Source organism: Octopus bimaculoides, chromosome 7 (assembly GCF_046866305.1).
Source record: "Octopus bimaculoides isolate indiv1 chromosome 7, ASM4686630v1, whole genome shotgun sequence".
NCBI classification, from domain to species: Eukaryota; Metazoa; Mollusca; class Cephalopoda; order Octopoda; family Octopodidae; genus Octopus; species Octopus bimaculoides.
Window position 1 is genome coordinate 3,904,810 of NC_142934.1, and position 28,000 is coordinate 3,932,809.

A 28,000-nucleotide genomic window follows, 5' to 3' on the forward strand; every position below is an offset into this window, starting at 1 on the left:
TTACGTAAAACCAAAAAAATGCAAGCAAGCAAAAATATCAACATACATACATTCAGAAAACCGAAACCAACAACAAAAAAAAGGTTCAAAGTCCCCAATAAAGCAAATAAAACATTATCTAAGTAACAGCGTTTTTTATTTTTTTTTTTAATTGGTCTGTAATATACATTTTTAGAGTAATACGATAGAAAAATATTTTTTTTCCTTTCAAAACAAAATGTTTAGAAAATAAAATTGTAAAGATAAATTTTCAAGTTTCATAATTCAGGCAAAACGAGGAAAATAAACCACTTGCAGGATTGTCCGGACTCAGTTGAATTATTGGAAGATAACCTGTGACTTGTAAAAGGTGGCCTCATTTGATAACCGAATTGTTTAGATATCTTCAACTAATTTATTGTGGACTTGCATGAGACCTTTGAAATATTTCACAGTTTTCACTTTCAACTCCAAGGTGGCATCTTCGTCACAAACGAAAGTCGTGCTGGGATGTTGTTGAAAAGCAGACACGGTCCACATGTGGTTGATACCTTCTTCCACGGATTTGTGCAGGGCGAGGGCTTTGTGTGCACCTGTAATCAATATCATGACATCCTTGGCGTCCATCACAGTGCCCACTCCAACAGTTAATGCCATGTTTGGCACTTTATCGATATCTCCACCGAAGAACCTAGCATTAGCTAATATCGTTTCCTGCGCGAGGGTTTTCACCCTTGTGCGAGAAACCAAACTGGAACCAGGTTCATTGAAGGCTATGTGACCATCAGGACCGATTCCACCAACGAAAAGTTGAATGCCACCAGCTTCTGCTATCTTTTTTTCGAACTCGCGGCATTCTTTGACTAAGTCAGAAGCATTGCCATCCAGGATGTGCACATTGCTCGGGTCTATATCAATATGTTTAAAGAAATTGTTCCACATAAACGAATGATAGCTCTCTGGGTGGTCGCGGGGAAGGTTAACATATTCGTCCATATTAAAGGTCTTCACATACTTGAAAGAAAGGCCATCATTTTTGTGGAATTCAATTAATCGTTTGTAAGTTCCGAGGGGTGTGCTACCAGTTGGCAGACCAAGGGTGAAATATCGCTCAGCACTTGGTTTAAATTCCAGAATTTTCCTCCTGATATATTTTGCAGCCCAATCGCTGACATCATTGCTTGTATCCAAGATAACGAGACGCATGGTGCTTTCTTCACAGCTGAGTCAGTCAACGAAAACCGGAGACGAATGAATGAAGTCCAACGAAACAAGACTGAGAATTACTTCCCTTCGCATTCCACTCTTTATATTGCTATACGGTGTTCATCTTAGAAAATAACCCGTCATTTATAATTCCATTTGTGTTTCTACTTTCAATATTTTACATAACATTTGTCTATTAAAATTAGTTGTATTAATAAAATATATAAAATTGACAAATTCTGAATGATCTCAGGTAGAAATGAATAAAATTTTAATGCAAAAACACAATAAAGTATGAAATATTATGTAAGTTATGAGAAAACTTTTCCTATTGGTTTATTTTTCAAAGAGGAACAAATCAAAACGAAGCTAAGTAAAGTATGTTCGGTGTCGGTCTACACCGTTTCCGTTTGTCCCTCTCACGACGGCAACAAGTCGAGCTTTGATAGGAAAGAACAACATCAACACCATTAAACATGACTGATCTTGCTTGGAGTGTCAAAAACGGAGATTTAAATGGGGTGCAAGAAATTATGGAAAAACAGGTTTGTTGTTGTTGATCAACTGCACATTTATCTCAAATACCCGGTTTGATAGGATGACTAACAATCCACCCTTATGTTTCACCCAACCAATTGCTTCTCTCTTTCACTCGCACCATTCTGTTTGTTAGTCATTACACGAGAATATTCCACCCCTTAATATGTCTCCACAAACATTCATTACTCTTTCTTTCTCTCTCTCGTGTAATTTATTTCTCTATAATCAATCCGTCCTCTTTCCACCCGACTCTGTACCCTACGTTATCAAACGATGTGATGTTCATGCCTTTACCTCTCAAAACCAACGCGCACCTCGGTTCTTAATTGAAACGAATTTTGGCGATTATTTTCTATGTTTTTAAGAACGGCATAAACATCACCTTCCATCATTTTACGGGACTTTGAAATATAACTTGAATAGAACAAATTAATTAGTAATTAACCATCGAATGATAATTTCCATTTGTGTGCGAGAGAAATTTATACATTATTAATCTTAATTATTAGTGACAAGCTTATAACAGATTTAATGAGCTGGGTATTGGGGTGGACGTACCGTTTAGTGTTTTTCTTTCTGACATCCAGGCATTTCCAGTATTTTATACATCCACACTATCTTCACTGACTTCGTAGATAGATATCTGAGTAAGAGGTTTAGCAGCGATTTCTAGCGGAGCTAATGATAGCAAAGAAGCTTCATTGTGATGTAAAAATAATAGGAAATATTCAGTTGATATTTTTTATGGGTTCAAATACGAGAACAAGTAATTTATTTCTATCTTTTATATTAACGTAAACTAGGACCCTCAATATGGAGTTTTCCTGTTTCACAAATTAACAATAATAATGTTCTAGCATTATTTTAAGCAAAACAATATTGTCATATGACTATTGTTATAACAATAATAATTTCAGACAAATTAAAGGAAATTTTCAACAATTATCATTTATAACAAATCTATGAAATATGTAATTATTGTGCAACATAACACAAATAACCTTGTTAAAATGCTCGACCACCTCTATTCTCATGTGTCATTTCACCATCTCTCATTTTTTTTTTCAAACAACTTGAAAAGTTCTTTAGTTGTACCATTCACCTACTTCAATCTTTCTTTGGCATTAAACCAAAATGACTCTAGCTTGTGTCTGGCAGTTAGAAGTATTGGCCAAATCCTAACTGTGCTTCTCTATAATAGTTGTCAAAAAATGATTCTAATCCATCATATTGAACAACAAATGTAAGAATATATTTTATTTCATATAAAATCTGCCTGTCTGTCTATTTTATCCGATGCTTGTTTGAGGAAACTTTTTTCTTTTTTTGCGTTTCCTCAAACTACACCTTCAGTGGCTTTTTTCTCCATCGGCTTCTTGTATATTTTCTACAGAAATATTTTTGTTTCGTCTAATTCCACCAGAAAGATGTTCATATCTATCTGGATTAATTCCATTGATAACTATCAGATGACTCTCAAATCAATGACAAACATATTCTTCAAGAACGTACACCAGTTTGTAACTGTTCTGGTTTTGTTCAATTTTCATTCTCTGATATTTTTCACAGAATCTCTGATATTTTTCACAGTATTGAAAAAGGTATATCCCAATTAAACAACTGCTTTAATAAATGACTTTTAAGTAAAAGAAAAAAATCATTTATAAAACCGTTTTATGATATGGACAATTGCGAACAACATTCACCCACATTTTAAATGTCTTTTGTCAACTTGCTATTAGTTTGACAAAGCTGAGAAACAACTTTCATTTTTAATGGCCACTATTCTGACAAATTTACACCAATTTGGGCAAAATATTTGGTTTCTTCACAAACACAAATTGGGCGGATGTGATGATTCACCTTTCAATATGTCGTACGTTGTGTAAATAAACTACATTCTTATACAAAATTACCTTTAGAGACTGACGGACTATTATTTAGGATTGTGTAAAAAGATGAGTTCATTTACAGGGGCAAATCACTATTTTAGGTCGGAATGTAAAAAGTAAACAAACAGAACATTGATAAGTAGAGGTCTTTAATAAGAAATGAAAGTTAAAAATTGGTCCAATTGAAAAGAGAAGGCTGGTGAAATTAAGTAATCGCCAAAAGTTGACCGGTAAAAATGGAAAGTCTTCAGATCAAGTGGAAATAGTAATGTTACACAGCAGCATCGCACCATTTCTATTCTCATATCTTAAACCTTTACCTGTCCAAATAATTTTCATAAGTTTCTCCTAAACGTCCATGTTCGTTTTCGGACTTTTAATTAACCTTTATTTCGTCTGTTCTGTATTATAATAAAGCCTTCGCTTTCGGCTGCAACTACCAATATCTCCCAACTAAAGTTTGTAAAGCTAGTACGGAATCATCGCTCTTACATGTACTTAACCCAATGGGTGCCTCATTCTCTTTAAATTCTTTAAAATTTATTTAGCATTTAGAATGGTATTCAACTGATTATTTCTATTTCGTTACTTCCGAGTCACTTCTAACTTCGAAGTGGAGACATATTTAATGCAAATAGGATAAAGTTGATAGCAATTTAATGACGCAGGTGAGAAAGATCAGCAGAATACAGTTTATTGAGGCTGTGCATGGAATTACCGAAATGGTTGTCTTTAAGAAGAAGCAACTGCCTGACGTCGTTGCTTCCGCAGAGAGTCTTGTATATTTCAAGGAAGTAATTATGTTTTTATTAAAACGTTAGTCATCAAATTAAAGACTTTTATAAACAAAACTTATTAACCATCCTTGTGTTTATGGCTCTGCTTTCACTTTCGTCAATCAATCAGTAACTAGTATTGATTATTGATTTCGTTTATTTCTATTTGATTTACGAACTTTCTAAAAATAATTACCACGATGTTTTTTGGAGTTCGGATGGAAGTAAGAATTTATTTTAGATTAACGAAATATAATTGAAATAATATCAATTAGTGTTACATGCTCGGACTTTTTATCATTTGTAACGATTGTTCAGGGGACAATGTCAAACATGGTCGAGTAGATTTATGATCAAAGAAAGGTATTTTGTCTGTGACCCTCTAGTTTGTTTCTTTTTATCAGGGCCACATTATGAAATGTGTTTAATCTATTAAAATCGGTTGCATGTAATTTGAAGATTTTTACTGCTATTTCTAGCACACCAACCATCAATAGTCACCCTCGTTTATGTCACCGGTTTTTCTTGCACCTCTATAACCAGCTTGCTTTTCGTAACTTTAAATATCTTAAACTTGGCTAGTTTTTCGTGTGTTTCACGAGTATTCGAAAGTTAATGTCACATATTCTTTTTTTTTTTTTGTATGGATAATCCTACTTCACATTTAGTGAGAAAAAAAAATGTGACCTTATAAAAAACAGAGACAAAAAGACAATACATATTTTGTTTTTTTCTCTCTACCATCATATAATGCTTTTTAATTCTGCCACACAGCAGTCTATTTATTTAAAAGTCGAGGAAGCTGAAGAGATAATTATAAGTACTACGATATACTTAGTCGGCCCACATCGTTTTTTGGACACTCCACCTACTTCATAATTAACAGCATTGATGACTAGAGCTAAGTGTGTTTCTTGGTGGTTATTTCAAATAACAATCAAATCTCTGTCAAATCACATCTTCCTCCTCTTGACTTTAAAAGCAATGTGTTTGTCCGTATTAATGTAGTCCTCGATACATGTATCGAAAATAAAGACTGGTTGATCACAATTAGAATGCCTTTGATAATGATTTGACTCAGGGCTAAACTGTTACAACTACATCAAAATTTATGTCACGATTGTAAAACTGTTAAGTATGGGAAAACATTTTATGTTGGAAGAAAAATAACAGCTGCCAAAGTGAAAGCTTTGTGCTTTTATTAAATTATTAGTTTTCGTTTCTATCGTGCACATGATACAAATTAGTTTTATATATGTCTTGTTTAAATGGTAAATGCCGCAGAATGCAATTTGCTTTACTTTTGGAAGAATAACCTATTTTTAACTTTCAGTTCATTAACGTGCTGGTATTTCATTCTCTGGCATGAGAACTCCTATAACAGCATTAAAAGACATTTAGTTGAGCACAACCAATCGTTTATGTTCTCATTAAGATCTCTGGCAGCGTCTTCATTCAGTTTTGTTTCAAAGTACACACAAGAAGCGATAGATTCAAAGACAATCCTTTCATTAGCGGACGTTGTCGGCGAAGACCAACTCGCCAGAGACCGCTCCTGCTTCTATGATGCAAAATTCTTGTTTAAAATCTTCTGATTTTAAAGGTTCCACTAAAATTTCTCTTTAATTTATGTTCCAACTTGATAATGACGGTTATTTCACTAAATTCTACTTTATTTTCAAAATTAATTGAAATACAGCCAGTATATCTCCATAGCGATATGGTAACAAAAGGGAATGGACATAGAAAAAAATGGCTCAAAAAATTATAACGGGTTCTATATGCAAAGTGAGGCCGACCTCCCATAAGCTAATTTTCCTTTTAATGAACTAAAAACTTTTTTCCTGATAATACGCTGCTGAAATTGGGAGGCGTGTTTTAATGTTATCAAATACTGTAAACTAGTTCTAAGCTCTTCGTGTTTTTACTAGCTTCCTTCGTATATCAGGCTGTTGACAACTTGGTGGGTATTTTATCGTTTTCACTTTTAACTAATTTCAGTTTTTTCTTTAAGACTTCAGCAATAAGAATTTTTAGGCATAACTACGGTTTGGTGCCCTTCTCTCTAGTCCTTCTTTTTTTTTCTCTCTGGCTGTTTCCTGAGAAATTTAATGAAAAAGGAGACGGAATAGGATTGAGGACAAAAATGGGGAAAATAATATTTGGTGGGGCAGAAATAGTGAAAATTTGCAGGAAAAAGGCAAAAATTGGGGAAAGAGAGCAAAAAGGAAAATAAATTGCATTTTTTGGTCAAAAACTTATTTTAGAGAAGGAAAGCACCCCCAATTGCTTGCCCTTTTCCTTCTCCATGAGGTAGTGTTAGCTATTCCAGTAAGTCCACCTGTCTCAAAAGATGGGTGGGATAATAAAAATCAGCCATTTTTTTCTAATTTAAAACACAAAATTTCTTGCAGAAACTGAAAATAATTTTTTTTTTCTCCCCCCAAAATTTTCAACTAGTTTCACAATTTTTGACGCCTCCATTCTTTTAGAATGTGCAACTGGCCATCAGGTATAACAAAGAAAATGTGAGTGTGGGAAGAGGACTTGTATGTCCAACATGTTTATTTAATTGTAGTTCTTGATAGTATTGTTTTATAATGTGAAAGTTTTTTTTTTATCTCATTTACCACATTAGACTCTGAGCAAAGACTGTGTCAACAGGCTTTGTAGATAAGTGCAAGGAAGTTGTGTGAATTCATTCATAATAAAATGTTCATAGTTTACAACCAATCACAAATTTATGAGACAAAAATACAACCAAGATAAATAATTACTCTAATTTATAGTTAATAATTGCAGCTTTACACAAATAAATGTGTGTGTGTGTGTGTGTTTATAGACACACGCACACATTCCTTCAATCAGGAACTTTTTGATATCTTTATGTTATGTCTTTTACTTGTAGAATGCAACCATACTGGGGCACTGCCTTAAAGAATTTTATTCAGATAAATCAACTCCATTACTTTATTAGTTTTTTTTAACCGTTTACGCCTGGCACTTATTGTATTGATCTTTTTTGCCGAACTAAGTCATGAGTATATAAACACACCAACACCACTTGTCAGGCAGTGGTGGGACACACACACACACACACACACACACACACACACACACACACACACATATGATGGGCTTCTTTTAGCTTCCATCTACCAAATCCATTCATATGGCTTTGGTTGACCCAGGGCTATAGTAAAAGACATTTGAATAAGGTGTTGCACAGTAGAGTGTCACAGTGAGCCTCTTACTCCACAGACCTGCATGTCCCACCATATATGTGCGTGTGTCTGTGTTTTATAGATGGGACTAAGCAACATCTTGTATTTAACCTCATTGTCTCTTAGGGATCAACTTTGTAAAACTTTTTGCATCAACCTCAGTATATGACAGATATTTTATTTTATTGACCTCTGAGAAGAAAAAAAAGCAAAATTGACCATAGCAAGATTTGAATTCTTTGAATTAAGAAATTATATTTACTGTCTGTTCTATGCTATTCTATAATCTTTTATCTTTTACTTGTTTCAGTCACTAGACTGTAGTCAAGGTGGGACACACACACACACACACATATATGAATAGGACATCCAGCTGTAGAAACTATGCCAAAACAAGACCTGGAGCCCATGCAGCTCTTCAGCCGACAGCTCCTGTCAAACCGTCCAACCCATGCCAGCATGGAAAATGGACATTAAATGATGATATATGTATATAGGAAAAGGCCTAAATAATGGGATTTACACATGTAAAGCTCATTATTTATCCCTTTTCTTGCATATCACTCTGTGTAAGAGGGACCCGATTTAACTGGGGAATGCGACCATGGATTTACAAAATTAACTGATGATGGACTTCGACTTTGGACCTTGCCTTAGGATTATTTGGAATTTTATACCAATCACAGAACCTTTTGTTAGTCTGGTGTATTTGTATGTTTGCAGAGAGCTTAAGAAAGAAGTGTCTTGTCCAGATTGAAATCCCTTATAAATAACTATATATATATATATATATATATATATATATGACAAGCTTCCACACAGTTTCTGACCATCAAATTCACATACAAGGCATGGGACTGAAACCTTTAACTTCTTGGTTGCAAAGTGAGCTTGTTAATCACACACAGCCATGGCTGTGCTTGTTTATAACCTTTTTATAATCCTTAAACCACTAAACATTGCCTTACTCTATCTCACCTGCAATATTTTCACAAACCATTCGCAAATAATGACAATGTTGTTCAATGTTTCCAGTTAGATAACTCGTTGAGAATGGTCTGATTCAATAGCACCAGATCTGTTTACTATCTGAAATTGCGCCCCATGTATCTAAGGGCTGAGAGAGGTTAAGCAAGCTGTAAATATAAAAGCAAGGCAGGCGGGGTAGAGGCAGATGGAAATGAAAACCTTTTATTTTTTTGAGGGAAGGGGGATTCAAGCAAACAAAAGGGAAGTGTTTTAGGCAGATGTAAAGGAGTTTCTAAAATAATATCTAAGTATTATGTCACGTCACTGAAGACTGTTTTTTTGGAGGGGCTTTGGTTGGTAAACAACAGCTGTTAACATTTTGTTAAATAAGACAAAAATATTCTATAAATAGACAAAACTAATATTTTGCAAGTATTTGTTCATTGTTTGCTACAATGTAAATGAAATAACATAATTCATTTGAGAACATTTACAATTTCTCTTTTTGTTTTTTGTTGAAATTTTTCTCTTTTCAAAAGTTAAAACAAACATGTGTTACAAGGTTTCGGTTAATTCTTCAAAAGTTAGTGGAGACAGGAATTCATTTAAAGACAATTTTAAAACTTTCAGTTTTCCAACTTTTTCAGAAAGATCAATTTTATGAACAAATTTACTAAACTAATCTTTCCAAATGTACTTTAGTCTTGTGGGTGAGAATCAGCCATCTTCTCATGGTTCTTCCTTCTAGCAAAGAAAGAGAAAATCTTATGACTGTATGGTTTTCTTAAAAGACAATTGGAAGGATAAAGGAGCAGAAAGCTAAGTTTTATTCAGAAAACAAAAAGAATAAGCATTTTTAAGACTTATCTTATAGATGCAGGCTTGGTTGTGTGGTTAAGGACCTTGCTTTCCAACCATGTGGTCTCAGGTTCAGTCCCACTGTGAGGCACCTTGGGTAAGTGCCTTCTACCATAGCCTTGTGAATGGATTTGTTTGACAGAAACTGAAATAAGTCTACAGTATGTATGTATGTGTATATATATAGTGTATGTGTTTGTCTGTTTGTCCCCTTGTCTTGGCATTTCATGATGACTAAATGAGTATTGCCATAACCCACCTGAAAATGGCCCTAGCTCTATGATACAAACAGTTCTCTCTTTTAAAGTGATCTGAAGCCTTCCACCAAAATTCCATGTTAATTTATATTCCAAATCTTCATTATTTATTAAAAAAATTACTGAAATAAAATCAGTGCCCGGAGTGGACTGCTCCCTTCTATCTATACTACTGTTTGGAGTGGAAGCGCAATGGTCTGGTGGTTAGGGCAGTGTACTCGCTGTTTCGATTCCCAGACCGGGCGTTGTGTTAACTGAGCGAAAAGCACCTAAAGCTCCACGAGGCTCCGGCAGAAGGTGGTGGCAAACCCTGCTGTACTCTTTCACTACAACTTTCTCTCACTCTCTCTTCCTGTTTCTGTTGTACCTGTATTTCAAAGGGGCCAGCTTTGTCACACTCTGTCACGCTGAATCTCCCCAAGAACTACGTTAAGGGTACACGTGACTGTGGAGTGCTCAGCCACTTGCATGTTAATTTCACGAGCATGCTGTTCCATTGATAGGATCAACTGGAACCCTCGACGTCGTAACCGACGGAGTACCATGATAACTGTCTAGAAAACCTGCCAAACATGGACATACAAGTGAGATATGGTTCCCAAACCATCTAAGGAGTGGAGCAGTAATTCCAAAGAACTGACTTGACCTCCCCATTGCAAGAATGGCAAATTGAATAACGATGATGATGATTTCCCAATGCCTACATAGAAAAGCAGACTTAAAACGACGTTGTATTGGCTCACCTGCTTCATTTTGTTTCTACACTTTTGTTGCTAGAACGTGCTGGAATGCAAGACAAACAGCCACGGCTGTGATCAGTGTTCTCTAAAATGGGAAGCTATGCAAAAGAATGTATTTATAGAGCATCAAGGGAAAAAGACAAAAAGAACATAGAATCAACATCCAAAGCTTGTTCTATTTTTGGAGGGTTTTTTGTTAAAGTTATGGTTTGGCTGTGTGGTTAAGAAACTTGCTTCCTAACCATGTGGTTTTGGGTTCAGTCCCACTGTGCAGCACCTTGGGCAAGTGTCTTCTACTATAATTTGTGTGTGTGTGCCCTTGTCTTGACATCATGTGGTAGTTGTAAACCAGTGATATTTGTTCCCAGTTTTTCAAGAAACCCGTCTGACCATGAGGAAATATTAATCTTGCTTGAAAAGATGGTGAGGGTTGGCAACAGGAAGGGCATCCAGCTGTAGCAAATCTGCCTCAAAATTCCATCCAACCCATGCAAGGATGGACAAGTGGACATTATTAGATGATGAGGATGATGTTAGTCTTACTACATAAGTACCATTAATTAGATTTTATTTTTCATCTTCAGTATACTGTGGTGGCACTAACTTATTTTCCTTGCAGATGACAGCCCTGGGTAATTGTCTGCCCTTAATATATTTCTGGTATTTCTTGACTTTGGTTGGGGTTTTGAAGGTAACATTAAAGGAGCTAACTACATCATTATCATCAGTTAATGTCCGTTTCCCATTCTGGCAGGGGTCAGATGGTTTGGTAAGAGCTGGCAAGGCCAGGAGATACACTAGATTCCATTGTCTGTTTTGGCATGGCTTCTACAGTTGGATGCCCTTCTTAATGCCAACCACTTTACAGAGTGGACTGGATGTTTTTTTACATGGCCCCAACACCAGTGCTTTTTATGTAGCACCAGTACTGACAGGGTCACCAAATACCTTGTATGACCAAAAAAAAAAACCCTCGACTGGGTGAGCAGGGGGTGACTTTGTCCCAGTTGCGAGATTTAAGGTTTAGAAGGGAGAAATATAGGTATCTTGCTAAAGAGTAGATACATGGCTGCCCCAGTTGGAAAACAAAAAAAAATGAGTTTGCGATAAAGACAGTGATAAGTGAGAGAAATGATGGTGGAGATGCCTGAACCTTCCCTCAAGGGACAATTGGGGGTGGTGAGAATAAGTGAGGGGATATAGAGGCTTGGGTTGGATGAGGGGGTAGGATGAAGTGACTACATAACTCCATATAATAACCCCTTTTAAATTTGTTCCTGCCTTGTATGTCCTGCTTCAGTTGAGATTTATCAGAGTAAATGGAACCAGATACCCCAGGGCAGATATTTATTGTAAAAATAACTTTAAATGAGTGACTGGTCGTGAATAATATTAAGACAGGTAAGAAGAATTTAGGCTTTGCAAGAAAAAATTTTTCTTACAAGAAAACAACAGAATTTTTTAAGTGTCAGAATGCCAAAATTAGAATTGGCACGCTACTTTAATTCTCCCACTTCTCGCTTCTTTTGCTGCATTTTTTTTTTGTCTTTTCTTTCTTTTTTGTTTTTGAAGGAAATCTAACATTTCTTCATGACTAATTTCATTGTTGTTTGACGTTGTTCACGGTTTATATCTATTATGCCAAGTGTGAGTGTGCATGCGTGAGTGAGTGAGCAAGTGAGTGTGAGTGAGCGCAATTAAGCTAAATCTGTAATATTGATTCTCTTATTTGAAGTTGTCCTTATTGTTGTGTTTGGCAAACCTTATACAGAATCTAGAATTGGTTAGTTCTTTCACTTGTTTTAGTCATTGGACTGCAGCCATGCTGGAGCACCACCTTGAAGGGTTTAGTCAAACAAGTTAACTCCAATACTAGTTTTTTCATTTAAGTCTGGTACTTGTCTGTCTTTGCCAAAGTGTTAAGATATAGGGGGTGGGGCATAAACAAACCAACACTAGTTGCCAAGTGGTGAGGGGACACACGCAAATACATTTATGATCAGCTTCCACAAAGTTTCTGTCTACGAAATTCACTCTCAAAGCATTGGTTAGCCCAGGGTTTGCTCTAGGTGCCACACAGTGAGACTGAACCCCAAACCACAGAGTTGCAAAACAAGCTTCTTAACCACTCAGTCATGCCTTAAAATATTCACCGTCTGCAGTATGAATAACTTAAACCAGCTGCTGCTAATTATGAAATAAATTAATAACTTGTGTGTTTTATTTATAGATTTCTAAGATTTCATCATTGCATGCTTTATGATTCTTTTAATAAAATTCTTTTAAGAAGAAAACCGAACTGGTTTGGTATGTTGTTAATTAATCCAAGTCAGCAAATGCTTTGGTGTATTTTACAGATCCAGTCTGACAGATCTGCTATTCCTCAGCCTACTTATACAGAATGGTTTACCATTTAGATGCAGTTTGGCAATCTGCAGAGGCTGCATATTCTTTCCCTGCCTCGTACTTTTGTTGTTCTTATTTGGCACCGTGACTGTCTGGTTAAGAAGCTTGCTTCCCAATCCCTTAGTTCCAGGTTCAGTTCCACTGTGTGGTACCATAGGCAAATGTCTTACTACAGCCCCAGGATGACCAAAGCCTTGGGAGTGGATTTGATGGCTGGAAACTGAAAGAAGCTTGTTATATATGTGTGTATATAGTCCGTGGGGATTGCTTACTTGGATACTGTTTGGTTTTTCTTCATACGTAAAAGGCACCTGTGCTAGTGACATATAAAAGGCACCCAGTGCACTCTGTAGAGTGGTTGGCATTAGGAAGGGCATCCAGCCATAGAAACCAAACCAAAACAGACAACTGGAGTCTGGTACAACTTTCCAGTTTGTCAGCTCCAGTCAAACCATCTAACCCATACCAGCATGGAAAGCAGATGTTAAATGATGATGTTGATGTCACCAGTTTTGGGGCTGTTTCATGAGCTCCACATGTGAATTGGTTGGCGGCCAAGTGAGTGTCTGTATCTGCTCTGTACTGTATAGGTACCTCAAGCGATTACCAAAGGTACCTCAAACAATTACCAAAAGCATGGTACATGTTGCTGAGCCACACTAACCTGTTTGTGAGTGATGGCTGGCTGTGTTTAGGATTTGAAGATTAACGAGATTACTGATGATTATGTTATCTCTATCTTTCTACTTTTTGTGTTTGTCTGAACTAGGTGTATACGATTATACAGTCATCATCATCATCGTCATCATCGCTTAATGTCTGTTTTCCATGCTGGCATGGATTGGACGGTGTGACTGAGGTCTGGAGAGCCAGCGGCTGCACCAGGTATCAGTCTGATCTAGCAGTGTTACTACAGCTGGATGCCCTTCCTAATGCTAACCACTCCGAGAATGTAGTGGGTGCTTTTTATTTGTCACCGGCAAAGGAGCCAATCAGGTGACCTGACATCGATCACATTCAGGTAGTGCTTTTTACATACCACCAGCGCGGGGGTCAGTCAGTTGGTACTGGCATCAGCCACGCTCAGTTGGTGCTTTTTACGTGCCACTGGCACGAGAGCCAGTCAGTGTTATATTTAATGTTCTGGATGTTATTCAGAGATGATTCAACATGTGGACACGTCTAGTACTGTTAGGGTTACAGTCATAATTGTAACAAACTCACTCACGTGTTGTCCATTTGGTCTTTCAATTTGCAGGTAAAGTCTATGCAGCAACTAGTGTTTTTATGCAAAGTACACTAGGTGCAGGCATGGCTGTGTGGTAAGTAGCTTGCTTACCAACCACATGGTTCCGGGTTCAGTCCCACTGCATGGCACCTTGGGCAAGTGTCTTCTACTATAGCCTCAGGCCAACCAAAGCCTTGTGAGTGGATTTGGTAGATGGAAACTGAAAGAAGACCATCGTATATATATATATATATATATATATATATATATATATATATATATATATATATACATATATATATATATATATATGTTTGTGTGTGTGTGTCTGTGTTTGTCCCCCCCATCATCACTTGATAACCGATGTTAATGTGTTTATGTTCCTGTAACTTAGCAGTTTGGCAAAAGAGAATAAATCCTATAGTCAATTTGTTTGACTAAAGTTGGTGCTCCAGCATGGCCGCAGTCAAACAACTGAAACAAATAAAGGAATAAAAGAATATTTCTTTCTTTCTTTTTATTTTTTTATTATTACTTGTTATGGAAAAATTTTCAAGATCTAAACTATTTTTTTCGTAAGATGGCAGTTGCTCTTTCTGTTAGTTTAAGTGGGATGCCTATGAGAAAGTGCTCTTGGAATTTCTGCATTTTTTATACTTTCTTTTTCTGGGTTTCCTCTCAGCTACAAACGTAATAGAGTTGCTAGTGGTTTTTTTTTTGTTTTTTGTTTTTTGTTGTCTTCTGTTTGATTTTGACATTCTCTGGTGTAACTGGTAGGAGTACTTCTTAGTTTATTTGTATAGAGACAGGTTTCTAGGTGGTTGGTTAGGGTTAGTGATTGAGCGTGTTCTGTCTGAGCGATGGTGAGAGGACGCCTGCTGCGTGTAAGGCTTTGTACATATTTCTATTAAGAGTGAATGAAGGTTGTACAGGTATGAATTAAAAAGCGTGGGTGTGACAGCTACCCAACCAGTCAGCAGTTTGTGTTGTTTGTTAAGGTACCATTGCTATGTGTTTTGTTTTTTAAGTAAGGTATGAAGTCGGAAGGTTTTCGCTGATGTCGCAGAAATAGTTTATAGCTGAAACAGCTAAACACCTTTGTTTTATAAATTAAAATTACAATTACATAAAATTACATATTCACAGCTGTAACCTACACCAGTCTTGCATAACCAGCCCACTCAAAAGTACCTTGGATTGTAGGGTGACATGCCGTGCTTGAGGAGACCTATTGCGTCAAGTTACATCAAAATGAAATCAAATCACAATCAAATGGAAATTGTAGTTGTGATCCCCGTGCTGGTGGCACGTAAAAAGCATCATCCGAACGTGGCCGATGCCAGTGCTGCTTTGACTGGCTTCTGTACCGCTGGCACATAAAAAGCACCCATTACACTCTCAGAGTGGTTGGCATTAGGAAGGGCATCCAGCTGTAGAAACTCTGTAAGAATTGTATTTCATTGTGAGATTCACCTTAACCTTCTAGAATGTTGGCAACTGTTGTGGGTTGTTGAAATACTTCTATTATCTGGCCCTGAATAGAAAGGCCCATCTCATGGATGTGGCCCTAGCTATGTTAAGGAATTGTTTTCTTCCAGGAAAGATCCTCAGTGATAGTAGGCCCAGCATCTGGAGTAACCATGAAGTCTTTAACTGAGCACCCTCTGTATTTAGGAATGATGGGTTGTTTTCTTGATATGAATTAATGCTTGAGACAAGATTAGCATGGCCCCTTGGAAGATACTCTCAAGGTCTCTGGCCATTGAGGTTTAGCATGTATCTAGGTCAACGGTTCTCAACCACTGCTCCCAGGTCTGCATGCAACCCTCAAGTATCCTTCCAGTGACCCCTGATGGTCTTCCCTCTATAAATATAAATTTTTCTTCAGCTGATTTGTATTTTACTTTTTTTTTTTTTTTTGGTGTGTCCCCTAAACAAATCCAGGTTTGGGATTTGGCCCCTGCATATTAGAAAGATTGAAAATCACTGGTCTAGGTTTTATGTGGATGATGATGATGGCTGTGGAAAGTTGGGGAGGAATAAAGGGTCACCTTATAACGTAAGAGTTGGTGTTGTTGTACATGGCAGCAATTAGATTGAGTCATTGATGTCTAGAAGGAAGAGTAGTGGGAACAAAAACCAAACCCTGGGGTGGGGGCAGACCAAATAATATATTTTCATTTCATTTTATCTAGTTTCAGCTCATGAGCTGTGGCCATGCTGGGGCACTGCCATTTATGTTTATTGTCTTTCTGTGGTGTCCAACGATTTTACACTGTATTCTTCATAAGGTGTACACCCAACACTACTGGACATGAGGAAGGGATATACCAGGAGAAAACCTCTGAGAGCCCCTGTTATACAGCTCAGACCTGTAAACTAATGGTTTAAACATTATTAGCTCTGTCCTTCAGCTCTTGTTCAAATAATTAAGATAATATTAGTCATTGAATTAATACTACCTTTTCCTCACTGCATAATTATTTTTGTCTAATTAGTTTGTCCATGCTAACTCTGTTAATTATGTTAACACTAACTTAACTAGGTCAGTTATGCTGGTGGTAAAACCTTTTCGAAAAGCACAATAAATTTTCTTAATTTCTCTTCTAAAAACCTTGCACTGCTTAGCCTTTTGCCACTCCACCGCCTCCTGTCTTTTCGCTTAGTTTTGATTATCGCTAGCTTTCTTCTCTTTTGAAGATAGACATAGCTATGTGGTTAAAAAGTTCACTCTGCAGCCTCGTGGTTCTAGGTTTAATTCCTGCCATGTGGTACCTTGGGCAACAGATCTTTAAGAGTAGCTTTGGAAATTGTGCAGAAGCCTGTCCTGTAAAACTGACTTTTGGTTTGATAATGACCACTGGGGTTTATATGATCAGCTAAAAGTTTTTGATGGTTCTGCTCCAGCTTGGGCACCACCTTCAAAGTCTAGTGACTGAAACCAATAAAAAAAAAAAGGTTTTAAATTGATTGTATGAAAAAACACAGGAGTGGCTGTGTGGTAAGTAGCTTGCTTGCCAACCACATGGTTCTGGGTTCATTCCCACTGCGTGACATCTTGGACAAGTGTCTCCTACTATAGCCGCAGGCCAATCAAAGCCTTGTGAGTGGATTTGGTAGATGGAAACTGAAAGAAATCCATCATATATGTGTGTGTCTGTCTGTCACCCCACCATCGCTTGACACTCAATGTTGGTGTGTTCACGTCCCCATAACTTAATGGTTCATCAAAAAGAGACTGATAGAATAAGTACTAGGCTTACAAAGAATAAGTCATGGGGGTTGATTTGTTCGACTAAAGGTGGTGCTCCAGCATGGCTGCAGTTAAATGACTGAAACATAAAAAAAAAAAAGTAATTCAGATTTTTTCTTTATTTAATCCAGGGAAGCCAACACACGAAACTCTTGGCTTTTGAGTCACTCTGTGAATTCTGCTGATTAAATAAATAAATAAATATAAATGGCTGTGATTGTCTGATGGCCAGGACCCCATGTTGTGGCTGTGGTAACCCGGGTTCAAATCCTGGATATAGCAGTCCAACTTTCGCTGGGTCATGATTATAGCTCTTGGGCTGGAACACATAAAAGAATATATACTGTATTTTAATGTGCATAAGGAACCCCTAATTTCGAGGGGTGCTTAAAATTTTGGAAAAAAGGGTTTTGTAAGGGATTCTTATACTATCCACATATAAGAACCTCCCATATTTTTTTAACCTAATTTTTGACAAAAAAGGGTTCGTTATACACATTAAAATACGATGTCTGTGTGTGCGTTTATATATATATTTATACACACACACACACACACACACACATATCTGCTTTTTGTTTGTGAAGACATACCTTACTTTGTCCACAAATTTCAATTTTATTGACTAGCCGGAGCTGCTCTACAGTCATATATAACATAGCCATGGAGAAAGAAGAGAGAAATATTGCACTATAAGTCTCCATCATATTTACACTGCTAAATGTAATAATGTTACCCCCTCCTTTTTTTTTAAATTTTGTTTCTCTCCTGAGTGATCTGTGTTTTGGGGGGTTTTTTGTAGTCTTTTGTAATTTTTCAATGCACTGAAAGCAAATAAGGAAATTGTCACCATCACCATCGTACAATGTTTTAATCCTCTTTTCAGCTCACTTTCACTGAGTAATCTGTTTTGTTTTTTTCTTTTTTGTCTTTGAAAAAGAAAGGAAGAGAGAGAAAAAAACACTCTACAGCAGATTTTAATCTCTGCTGCTGTATTAATCTATTTAGGTTAATATCTTTGTGTACATGTTAGCTTTCCTTACCTGGAAGGAATTTGTACACACACACACACACACACGCACACACACACGCACACACATATACTGTGGAGTGCAAGGATGCTGATTGGACAATTCAGCAGATTCTCTATACCTCCAACCTCATCTCTCTCCCTCCCTCTCTCTCTCTCTCTCTCTAGCTTCCAACCCCATTCGACTTACTTTTTTCTCCCCCTCCACTTTGCTGGCTTCTATCTTAATATTCCTTCAATACCCCCCCCCCCTCGGCCCTGATTTTTTTTTGTTTTTTTTTTTGGTGGGGGTTGCATATTTTTGTTCCCTGTTTTTGAAATCCAAGTTACTTCTATGACTGACTATCACAGCATCTTACTGCGGCCCATGCTGGGGCACCACCTTGAATCTTTCAGTCAAATGAGTCGATCCCTGTTCTTACTCTTTTTTAAGCTTGATCCTTATTCTATCAGTCTCTTTTACTGAACTAAGTTATGGGGACCAGTTGTCAAGTGGTGTGATGGAGGACAAACACAGAAACCAACACACACACACACACACACACACACACACACACACACACACACACAGGTCATCATCATCATTTAATGTGCTGGCAGGAGTCGTGTGATTTGACCAGAGCTGGGAAGCAAGAGGGCTGCACCAGGTTCCAGTCTGATTCGGCATGGTCTCTATGAGTGGATACCACTCTTAATGCCAACCACTTTACAGAATGTGCTGGGTGCTTTTCACGTGGTACCAGTACAGGACCCCTGCAGGCCAAACCTCTTCAGTAGCAGGGAGTGGCATTAGCAAATCTGTTGTAGGGGACAGGCCTTCTAGAGTACAGCAAGGCAACAGTTACCTTGCTCTTTTGCCTTCTCCTCTGTAAGGTTAAGTGTCCTGAGGTCATCCTTCAGTACTTCATCCTATGTCTTCCTGGGTTTCCCTCTCCCACGAGTTCCACCCACTTTGAGTGACCAACACACACACACACACACACACACACGCAACAGGCTTCTTTCAGTTTCCATCAACCAGATCCACTCGCAAGGCTTTGGTTGTCCGAAAGCTATGGTAGAAGACCTGCCCAAGGTGCCACACAGTGGGACTGAACCCAGAACCACATGGTTGGAAAGCAAATTTATGGCACACCTATGTCTGCACTTGTATAGAGAGTCAAGATTAATTGGGGTAGAGTAGAGGGTAGGTGCTGTTATTTCTTGAAGTCAAGCAACTCCACAGAAAGGCTTTATTGTTAGCTTGAAATGTATATAGAGTAGTTTATATCACAATGTTTGTTACATTGGTTAGTTTTATTCAACTATGAGGAAGGCTGCCATTCTAAAATAAATATGCTTTTCAATTAGTTTTCTTCCTTTCTTTTTGGTTGTCAGATTGTTCCCATATGTTGTGTTTATTCGTATCTCAGTTGCATCCTTAATTCGGTGCTAAATCTTGGTTCGAAATGTGTTCCCTTCATATTGAAGCCTGATATAAGCTTTACCTCCTGTCTCACCCTAGTTATTTCAGTTATTGAGACTTTTCCAACTCTAAGAATGGAAAACAATTAAGTTTTGGAAAAATTAAAAGAAAAGTTTTTTAAAAGAATATTTGCATAGTATTCAAATACAAGGGGCACTTTCCTTGTTTCTGCCTGTCTCTGTCTCTCTTGCTTACTCTTGCGGGTTATATATATACATACATATATATATATATATATATATATATATATATATATATATATATATATATATATATACACACACACACACACACACACACACACACACACATACATGTGTGTGAACTTTTGTATGTCTTTCAGCTTTTGTAATAATGATCGTTCTAACTGCTGCTTCTTCTCTTCTCTAAGTATTTGAACCCCTGAGACAAGCTATACATTAATGTTAAAACAAGTTAAAAGGTATATATTGGTGAAAGCTTTCTTCCAGTACAGGCTAAACGGCTGCCTGTCAGTCTGCTACAGCTATTACGAGTGGAACAGCCTGGCTGAGGTATTTACGTTCTTTACCTTAGAACAGCGACTTTCTTTTGATTTTGTTTATATTTTGTTAATGCTTTGTACTTCCATTTGAAAAAAACGAGCAACTCTCTTTTGAAATCTTATTTACACATATTACAAGCACCAGTAACCTAACTCTACTTGGGCTTCTCTTTTCTTTAAGTCTTACCTCCCTCCTCCACTATTTTGTTTCACTAACTCCCTTCCTCCTCCCGTCATTTTCCTCCACCTCTCCCTCTCTTTTCTCTGACTCACATAACCATACACACACACACACACACACACACATACACACATACACAGTATGCCTAAGTGTGAAACACCAATTGTACTAAATGTTAGCCGACTGAAATCACCTCTTCCATGTTGTCTAATGTGTAGTTTTATTTTTTATTTCCTATTTTTCTTTCATTTTCTAGAATCAAGATGTAAATGCAGAAATTTCAGGTCGATGCCCCATCCATTATGCTGCCGACTACGGACAAATAGAGATCATAAAATACTTAGTTACCAAAGGAGCCGATCTCAATGTAAGTATTTCTGAACCGTTTCCATAACTTGTAACTCCAAATCTTATCACTCATACAAACATTCTTTTACCAATTCCAGCCCCTGAATTGTGACCATGCTGGAAGGACCAGTACTACCACCAAAACAATTCTTAGTTTGTCTTATGTTTGGTTTTTAATCGTTTTAGGTTCTTTAACTCTTGTAATTCTGTCGCTTATTTCCCTTTGCAACTCATAAAACCCAATTGATAAAACCAGTTTTTTAAGACATTTGCAAATAAACACACCTAATGGAGAAATATTTCTCAGTGCTACACTTTTATCAATTTCTGATGTTCATCATCACCATCATCATCATAATTTAGCATTGGTTGGATGGTTTAACCAGGGTTGGGGAGCTGCACCAGACTCCAGTCTGATTTGACATGGTTTCTACGGCTGGATACCCTTCCTTGCGCAAAATATGAAATACAAAGTGTAAAAGTAAATTTCTCTTCTTCGGAATATCTTTTATCTCTTCATTTCACTCCTTAGACTGTGGTTCATGGCAGGACACTGCTTTGAAGAGGGCTTAGTCAAACAAATCGGAGTACTTTATATATATATATATAATTTTTTTCAAGTCTGGTACTTATTCTGTCATGTTCCTTTGCTGAAACTCTAAGCTATAGGAATGCAAACAAACCAGCAAAGGTTGTCAAGCAGTAGGTAGGTAACAAGCACACACACACACACACACACACATGTACATATATATAAACAGGCTTCCACACAGTTTCCATCTACCAAAGTCACTGACAAGGCACCGTTAGGCTTGGAGCTGTTGTAGAAGACACTTGCCCAAGGTACTGTGCAGTGGGACTGAGCCTAAAACCATGTGGTTGCAAAGCAAGCTTCTTAACCCCACGTCCATACTTGCACCTATTATATATATACCCTAATACACACACACTCACACACACACACAGTATGAAATTTTTAGTAAAACATACTGCAAAAACTAGTGAAATGAAGCAAAAAGTGAGTAGGTAAGTAGCTTGCTTCCCAACCACATGGTTCTGGGTTCAGTCCCACTGCGTGGCATCTTAGGCAAGTGTCTTCTACTATAGACTCAGGCCAACCAAAGCCTTGTGAGTGGATTTGGTAGACGGAAACGGAATGAAGCCCATTGTGTGTGTGTCAGTGTTTGTCCCCCCACCACCACCACCATCACTCGTCCCCCGTAACTTAGCAGTTCAGCAAAAGAGACCAATAGAATAAGTCCTGGGGTCGATTTGCTCCAGCATGGCCGCAGTCAGATGACTGAAACAAATAAAAGAACAAAGCAATAAATAAACAAACACGGAATCAAGATCTTGATTAGAGAAGAAAATATTCTTTTACTTGTTTCAGTCATTTGACTGCGGCCATGCTGGAGCACCGCCTTTAGTCGAACAAATCGACCTCAGGACTTATTCTTTGTAAGCATAGTACTTATTCTATTGGTCTGTTTTGCCAAACCACTAAGTTGCAGGGACGTAAACACACCAACATCGGTTGTCAAGCGATGGTGGTGGGGACAAACACACACACGCACACGACAGGCTTCATTCAGTTTCCGTCTACCAAATCCACTCACAAGGCTTCGGCTATAGCAGAAGACACTTGCCGAAGGTATCACACAGTTGAACTGAACCCGTAACCATGTGGTTGGGAAGCAAGCTTCTTACCACACAGCCACTCCTGCGCCTATATGAAAATTAACTTATATTCTTTTTAATTAAAAGAAATGTGAGGAGAGGACTGTCGCTTAAATTATATAATTAACAAGAAATTGTGTTAGAAGTTGCTAATAACTGTAAGGTCATCAGAGGTTTCCATGGCAACTAAATGTATGGTCTGATAAAATAAAGGTTTTATAAGGAAAGTATATGCGATCGGCTGTCTCAAGTACAATCCCAAAATTAAGCTGTTGGCAAGCATTTTTTTTTCCTTTGCACGAGTTGTCACATGATATTTTGTGAATAGAGCTTAAGGGATTAAGCCTTTTTGGCCCTGCTGATTCATCACCATGCTTTACAATTTTTAATTTTTTTATTAAATATATTCTATATTACTGCTATTACATGGTCCTCTATCCCTTTCTCTCTCTCACACACACCCTCGTATTCATTATAGGCACAGGAATGGCTGTGTGCTTAAGAAGCTCTCCTTGCAACCATGTAGTCTCAGGTTCAGGCCCACTGTGTGGTAGCACTTTGGGCAAGTGTCTTCTATAGCCCCGGGCCAACCAATGCCTTGTGAGTGAATTTGGTAAATGGAAACTGTGAAAGTCTGTGTATACATATACATGTGAGAGTGACAGAAAAAAAATGAGGAAGATGGTTGTGAGATGTGCTAGAAATAAGAGAAACCTCCTTTAAATTGCAGGCCTTTCTTGTCTGAAAATATTGACTTTTTTAATTTTCTCACTGAAAAGGCCTTGTGGGTTTTTAAGTGCAGAGTGCAAAAATAATTGACCAAAATCAGTCTGGTTGGGTAGAAGAGGGTGGGGTGAGGTTTTTAAAAAATCATAAATTTTCAAAAAGTATGTGTGTATATATATGTGTGTGTGTGTTTATATATATATGTGTGTGTATATATGTATGTGTGTATATATATGTGTATGTATATATATGTGCATATGTATGTATGTGTGTCTTCGTGAGGCTTTTTTCCCCCTCTCCCAACATGGATTTGTTTACATCCCCATAACTTAGCAGTTTGGCAAAAGAGCCCAATAGAATAAGTATCAGATTTTTTTTAAAAATAAGTACTGGAGACAATTTGTTTGAGTAAAACTCTTGGAGGCCATGCCCCAGCATGGTCACGGTTCAGTGGCAGAAGCCAGTATAAGATAACTGATATCTGAGTCATTCACATCTGTCCGCATATGTTGGAAGATAATTTGGTTTTCAGCTTCTTCACCACTTCCGCTCCCAGTCCTCTCAAGTATCAATTTCCTGTGAGATAGCATCCCAGAAAAACAAAAACATAAAAAAACCAGTTTGTTCAATTCACAGATACCGTTTTAATGAACTCAAGAATTTGTCTTATCTCTTCAGCTACCTACTGGCAGCAGCTATTTAAAGTGTCACCAATTGGCACTACTAACCCCATCTGGTTCACTGTAAAAATAGGTAACAAAATGTAAAGATATTACAGCCCTTTGCAGGTCAACTCCTAAACTAGATATCCTTATTGAATAAGGTAGCCATCCACTGAATTGTTAGGGGATGGTTGTGATAGGTTTATCTCCATCATCATCATGGTTTAATGCCCATTTTTTCATGCTTGCATGGATCGGCTGGAATTTGTTGAGGCTATTTCTCCTGCCCAGTTACCGTTAGTGTGACCAACCCTTATCTGTTTCCAAACAAGGCCATTTATTCTTATGTTTGTTGTAGTTTAGCCCTTTATCAGAAGGCCTCTGATCAACAACGCTTGTCGTGACCATCCTATCTTTTGGTGTATTTATTAGTATAACACAGTGTCCAATGCTTTTTTTTTTTTTTTTTTTTGTAAGTTGTGGTTTGAATTTAGCTGCTATTTCTAGTAGATTCTTCTTGTTGGTTCATTCTTCTATTTAACAAGTAGGGTCTGATATCAAACTTACTATTCTGCTGTGTATGTTATCCAATGCATTGTGAGTGATGCAGAGACAGATGTAGCTGATGTATTATAAAGACAATTTATGTTAACTTTTTTGTCACCAACCCATCTGAGACCACCCCTGGTTATTTGCTACAAAGTTCACATTTTAAAGCAGTGGTTCCCAAACTTTTTCGGACTGCTGCCCCCTTGACACCCAGGCCACATTCCTAGCGCCCCCATCCCAACTAACCATCACAAACATAGACCTCTTTCTAAAGCAAATTCAAAGCAACTGTATTTCACAAACAAAAACTTAACCTAATGAACCCATTATTTTGTTCAGTTCTATATTTAAGAGATGAGAAATTATTTACATTTGATGGGCATATGGCGTAGTGGTTAAGAGCGTGGGCTACTCACCCCAAGATTCCGAGTTCGATTCCAGGCAGTGACCTGAATAATAATAATAATAACAATAACATTGAAAAATACCTTAGGAATGAGAACCTAGGTTCGAAATTTCCTTAAGACACCTGAAGAAGGCTGGAGGGTACATCAGCTGAAACGTGTTAACAACAAATGAAATGAGGACAAATATCTGTCAAATGTAAATAATGTACATTCTTTTTTGGTTTTTACATGAATAGCTACCCCTATTATCGCCCAACTTTTCTTCAACGCCCCCTTGGATCTTTCCACTGCCCCCAGGGGGGGGGCAATACCACCTACTTTGGGAACCACTGTTTGAAAGTGATCTAAATTACATCTTCCATCAAGATTTCATGTTAATTTATGCTCCAAATGCTAGTTTAGTAACGAGTTCATCATCCTCATTTAATGTTCGTTTTCCATGCTGTAATGGGTTGGATGGTTTGACAGAAACTGGGGAATCAAAAAAAACTGCACCAAACACCATCTGTCTGGCATGGTTTCTACAGCTGGATGCCCTCCCCAGTGCCAACCACTTTACATAGTTTATTGGGTGTTTTTTTATGTGGCACCAGCAGCAGTGAGGTCACTAAGTAATTGCAAAGCAAGATCTCGTGACTGAGATGGGGTGGGAGTCCTTTGGTCAGCCCAAGTCTAAGGTAGAAGACACTTGCCTAAAGTGTCACACAGTGGGACCAAACCTGGAATCATGTGGTTGGGAAGCAAGCTTCTCGCCTAAACCTCTTGTAATTTTATTTTTATTGTTAATTAGTAAATTTGGCTGAAGATTTAAATGACTTGTTAAATCTCCTTTGCAGTGTGCTAATGAAATGACTGTTCTTCTATTTTGCAATGTAGCGATTAGACAAACATGGAATCTGTGCATTATTAGCTGCCACATGGGAAGGCCATGCTGAATGTGTCAAATACCTTATATCCCAGGTGAGAACTAAAGATTTCTTTTATTTATGCATCACTATCTCTGTCTGTCTCTGCTTCATTCCATTTCTCTCTCTCTCTCTTTTTCTGTATGCCTCCTTCTCTCCTCATGTGTTTCTACACTCGCCTTTCAAATATCCCACATTGTATTAGTGTATGTGTGTACATATATATATATATATATATATATATATATATATATATATATATATATGCACACACACACATGTGTTGTGGATGGTTTTTTTATTTTTTATTGAAACTGAAAATGTGGTTTGTCTTACTCTCAGGTCATGGTGGTGTGAAATTCAAGCCATGAGACAAATCCTTGGTTTCAGTTATAATAAAAAAAACAATATATACATATAAATATAAAGTACCCAGTGTTGCTCAGAAGTTAAAGGAAATGGATAAAATTTTTCTGAAAATATCTTTATCAGAATAAATATATCAGATGACGGGAGTATAAACGAAGTTATTAAAGCAAATCCTGAAATCAATCACAGTTTAATTTTGTAGAACATCTAAATATACAACGTTTTCAGTCTGTCCTTTAATTGGGGTACAAAGAAAAAGAGTTTTGGGTCCTCCAACTCGCGAACATCCTACATATAATTGCCCATGAGAGACGCAAAGTTAAGTCCAACAACATTGAGAGATTTGCTTATGGACATAGCAAAACTTAGTTTCACTGGGAACTGGAGCCGTTTAAATTCATAAGGGAGGTCAGATGGGATTAACAGGATCTGTGGAATGGAGACATCATCACTCTTATATTTCCCAAGAGAAATGGATTTTGGTGGTAAGGACTAAACCTCTTGTTTCTTTATCACAATTAAAAAAAGCGTTTATCTTTACTTTAAAATAAAGAGGTGGGGTCGTAGACGCATGGTGGGGAATTATTCAATATTGTGTTTGCTTCTATCAGAATAGTTTACGACAACCCCCCCCCCCCCCGAACCTTCCCCGAGTAATGAAAAACCTTCATGCCAAATTTGGTACAGATTGATCCAGAAGTTTGGCTAGGGGGAAATTGTAGATTCAATTTCGAATCTGAGGCAGGACGAGTATCCAAGTAGAAATAGTCACATCAGATTTAAATATGAAATATTGAGTGTACTCTAGCTAATTTTATTAGGTCCATTCCACGAACAATTATTTGAACAACTCGTGTTGATATCATGGAAATATTGAACTTCAAAATTTAGAAAGTTTATAAACTGAAAGATATCCTGCAGTGTATAAACATGTGTCTGTATGAAGATGTTTCGTTATTTAGAAGTTTGGCCATGCATAGAGGAAACACACGCACACACACACAGTAAGAATAAAGGTGAAACTATTATACCGTTGCAAAAAAAGAATCTGAAGGGTCGTATAGGGGGCCAAAATTTGAAACCCTCCCCACTACCTTGCAACCTTCCCTAAGTAATGAAAAACCCTCGTGCGAAATTTGTTATTATACTGCTTAGGAAAAAAAAATTAGAAGGGCCACATGGGGTGGGGCATGCATAGGGGAAACAAACACACACACAAGATTTTATGTATATGGATAATTTTAAATGCTATTAAGGCTATTGTTCTCTTCTGTTTTCAGGGTGCCGACAAACAGATCAAAGCACCAGATGGACGTCATCTCTTTGAATGTGCAGATTCGGAGGAAATGAAGACATTACTGAAATAAGTGCCCTAAATGTTTAAGTGTCTCATTGCACCACCACCACCACCTGTAGCAACAACACACACACACACAGTAAACACAATGTCCATCAACAGAACAAACTTTATCCTCGCATAATTCAGCTTCTCTACTCTCCACGTCTACCTTCTCTTTCTTTTCGGACAAATTACGAATACAGTCTCATAGATGTACACACAACTCCGTATCTGGAATGCTCGTAAACTCATAGCTCTAACTATTGTTATTATCAAGGTAATCGTATACCACCACTTCTACCTTGCTCATGCAACTACAAACACACAAGCAAGCAGCTTACCAACTCCTTGTTTCCAAACTTAATTACAAAACAATTATCATGAAAAAATTCTATTGATCCAGTGCTTTATATTTTTCTTTTTCTTTTTTAATATATTTACATTTAAATAATAATAATAATAAAGAATGAACAAAAACAGCTTAAGATTGT

At 37.4% G+C, this 28,000-nt stretch overlaps 2 protein-coding genes across 2 annotated transcripts; one reads left to right on the forward strand and one right to left on the reverse strand.

The window, feature by feature from the left end:
- Positions 1–114: 114 nt before the first annotated feature.
- On the reverse strand, positions 115–1,307 carry LOC106874126 (glucosamine-6-phosphate deaminase 2). Its single transcript, XM_014921741.2, has one exon. The coding sequence runs from the start codon at positions 1,183–1,185 to the stop codon at positions 376–378; it is 810 nt and encodes a 269-aa protein (XP_014777227.1). The 5' UTR covers positions 1,186–1,307; the 3' UTR covers positions 115–375.
- Positions 1,308–1,551: 244 nt separating this feature from the next.
- Positions 1,552–27,989, forward strand: LOC106874131 (myotrophin). Its single transcript, XM_014921744.3, has 4 exons — positions 1,552–1,730; positions 20,784–20,894; positions 25,773–25,856; positions 27,451–27,989. The coding sequence occupies exons 1-4, from the start codon at positions 1,662–1,664 to the stop codon at positions 27,535–27,537; spliced, it is 351 nt and encodes a 116-aa protein (XP_014777230.1). The 5' UTR covers positions 1,552–1,661; the 3' UTR covers positions 27,538–27,989.
- The last annotated feature ends 11 nt before the right edge of the window (positions 27,990–28,000 follow it).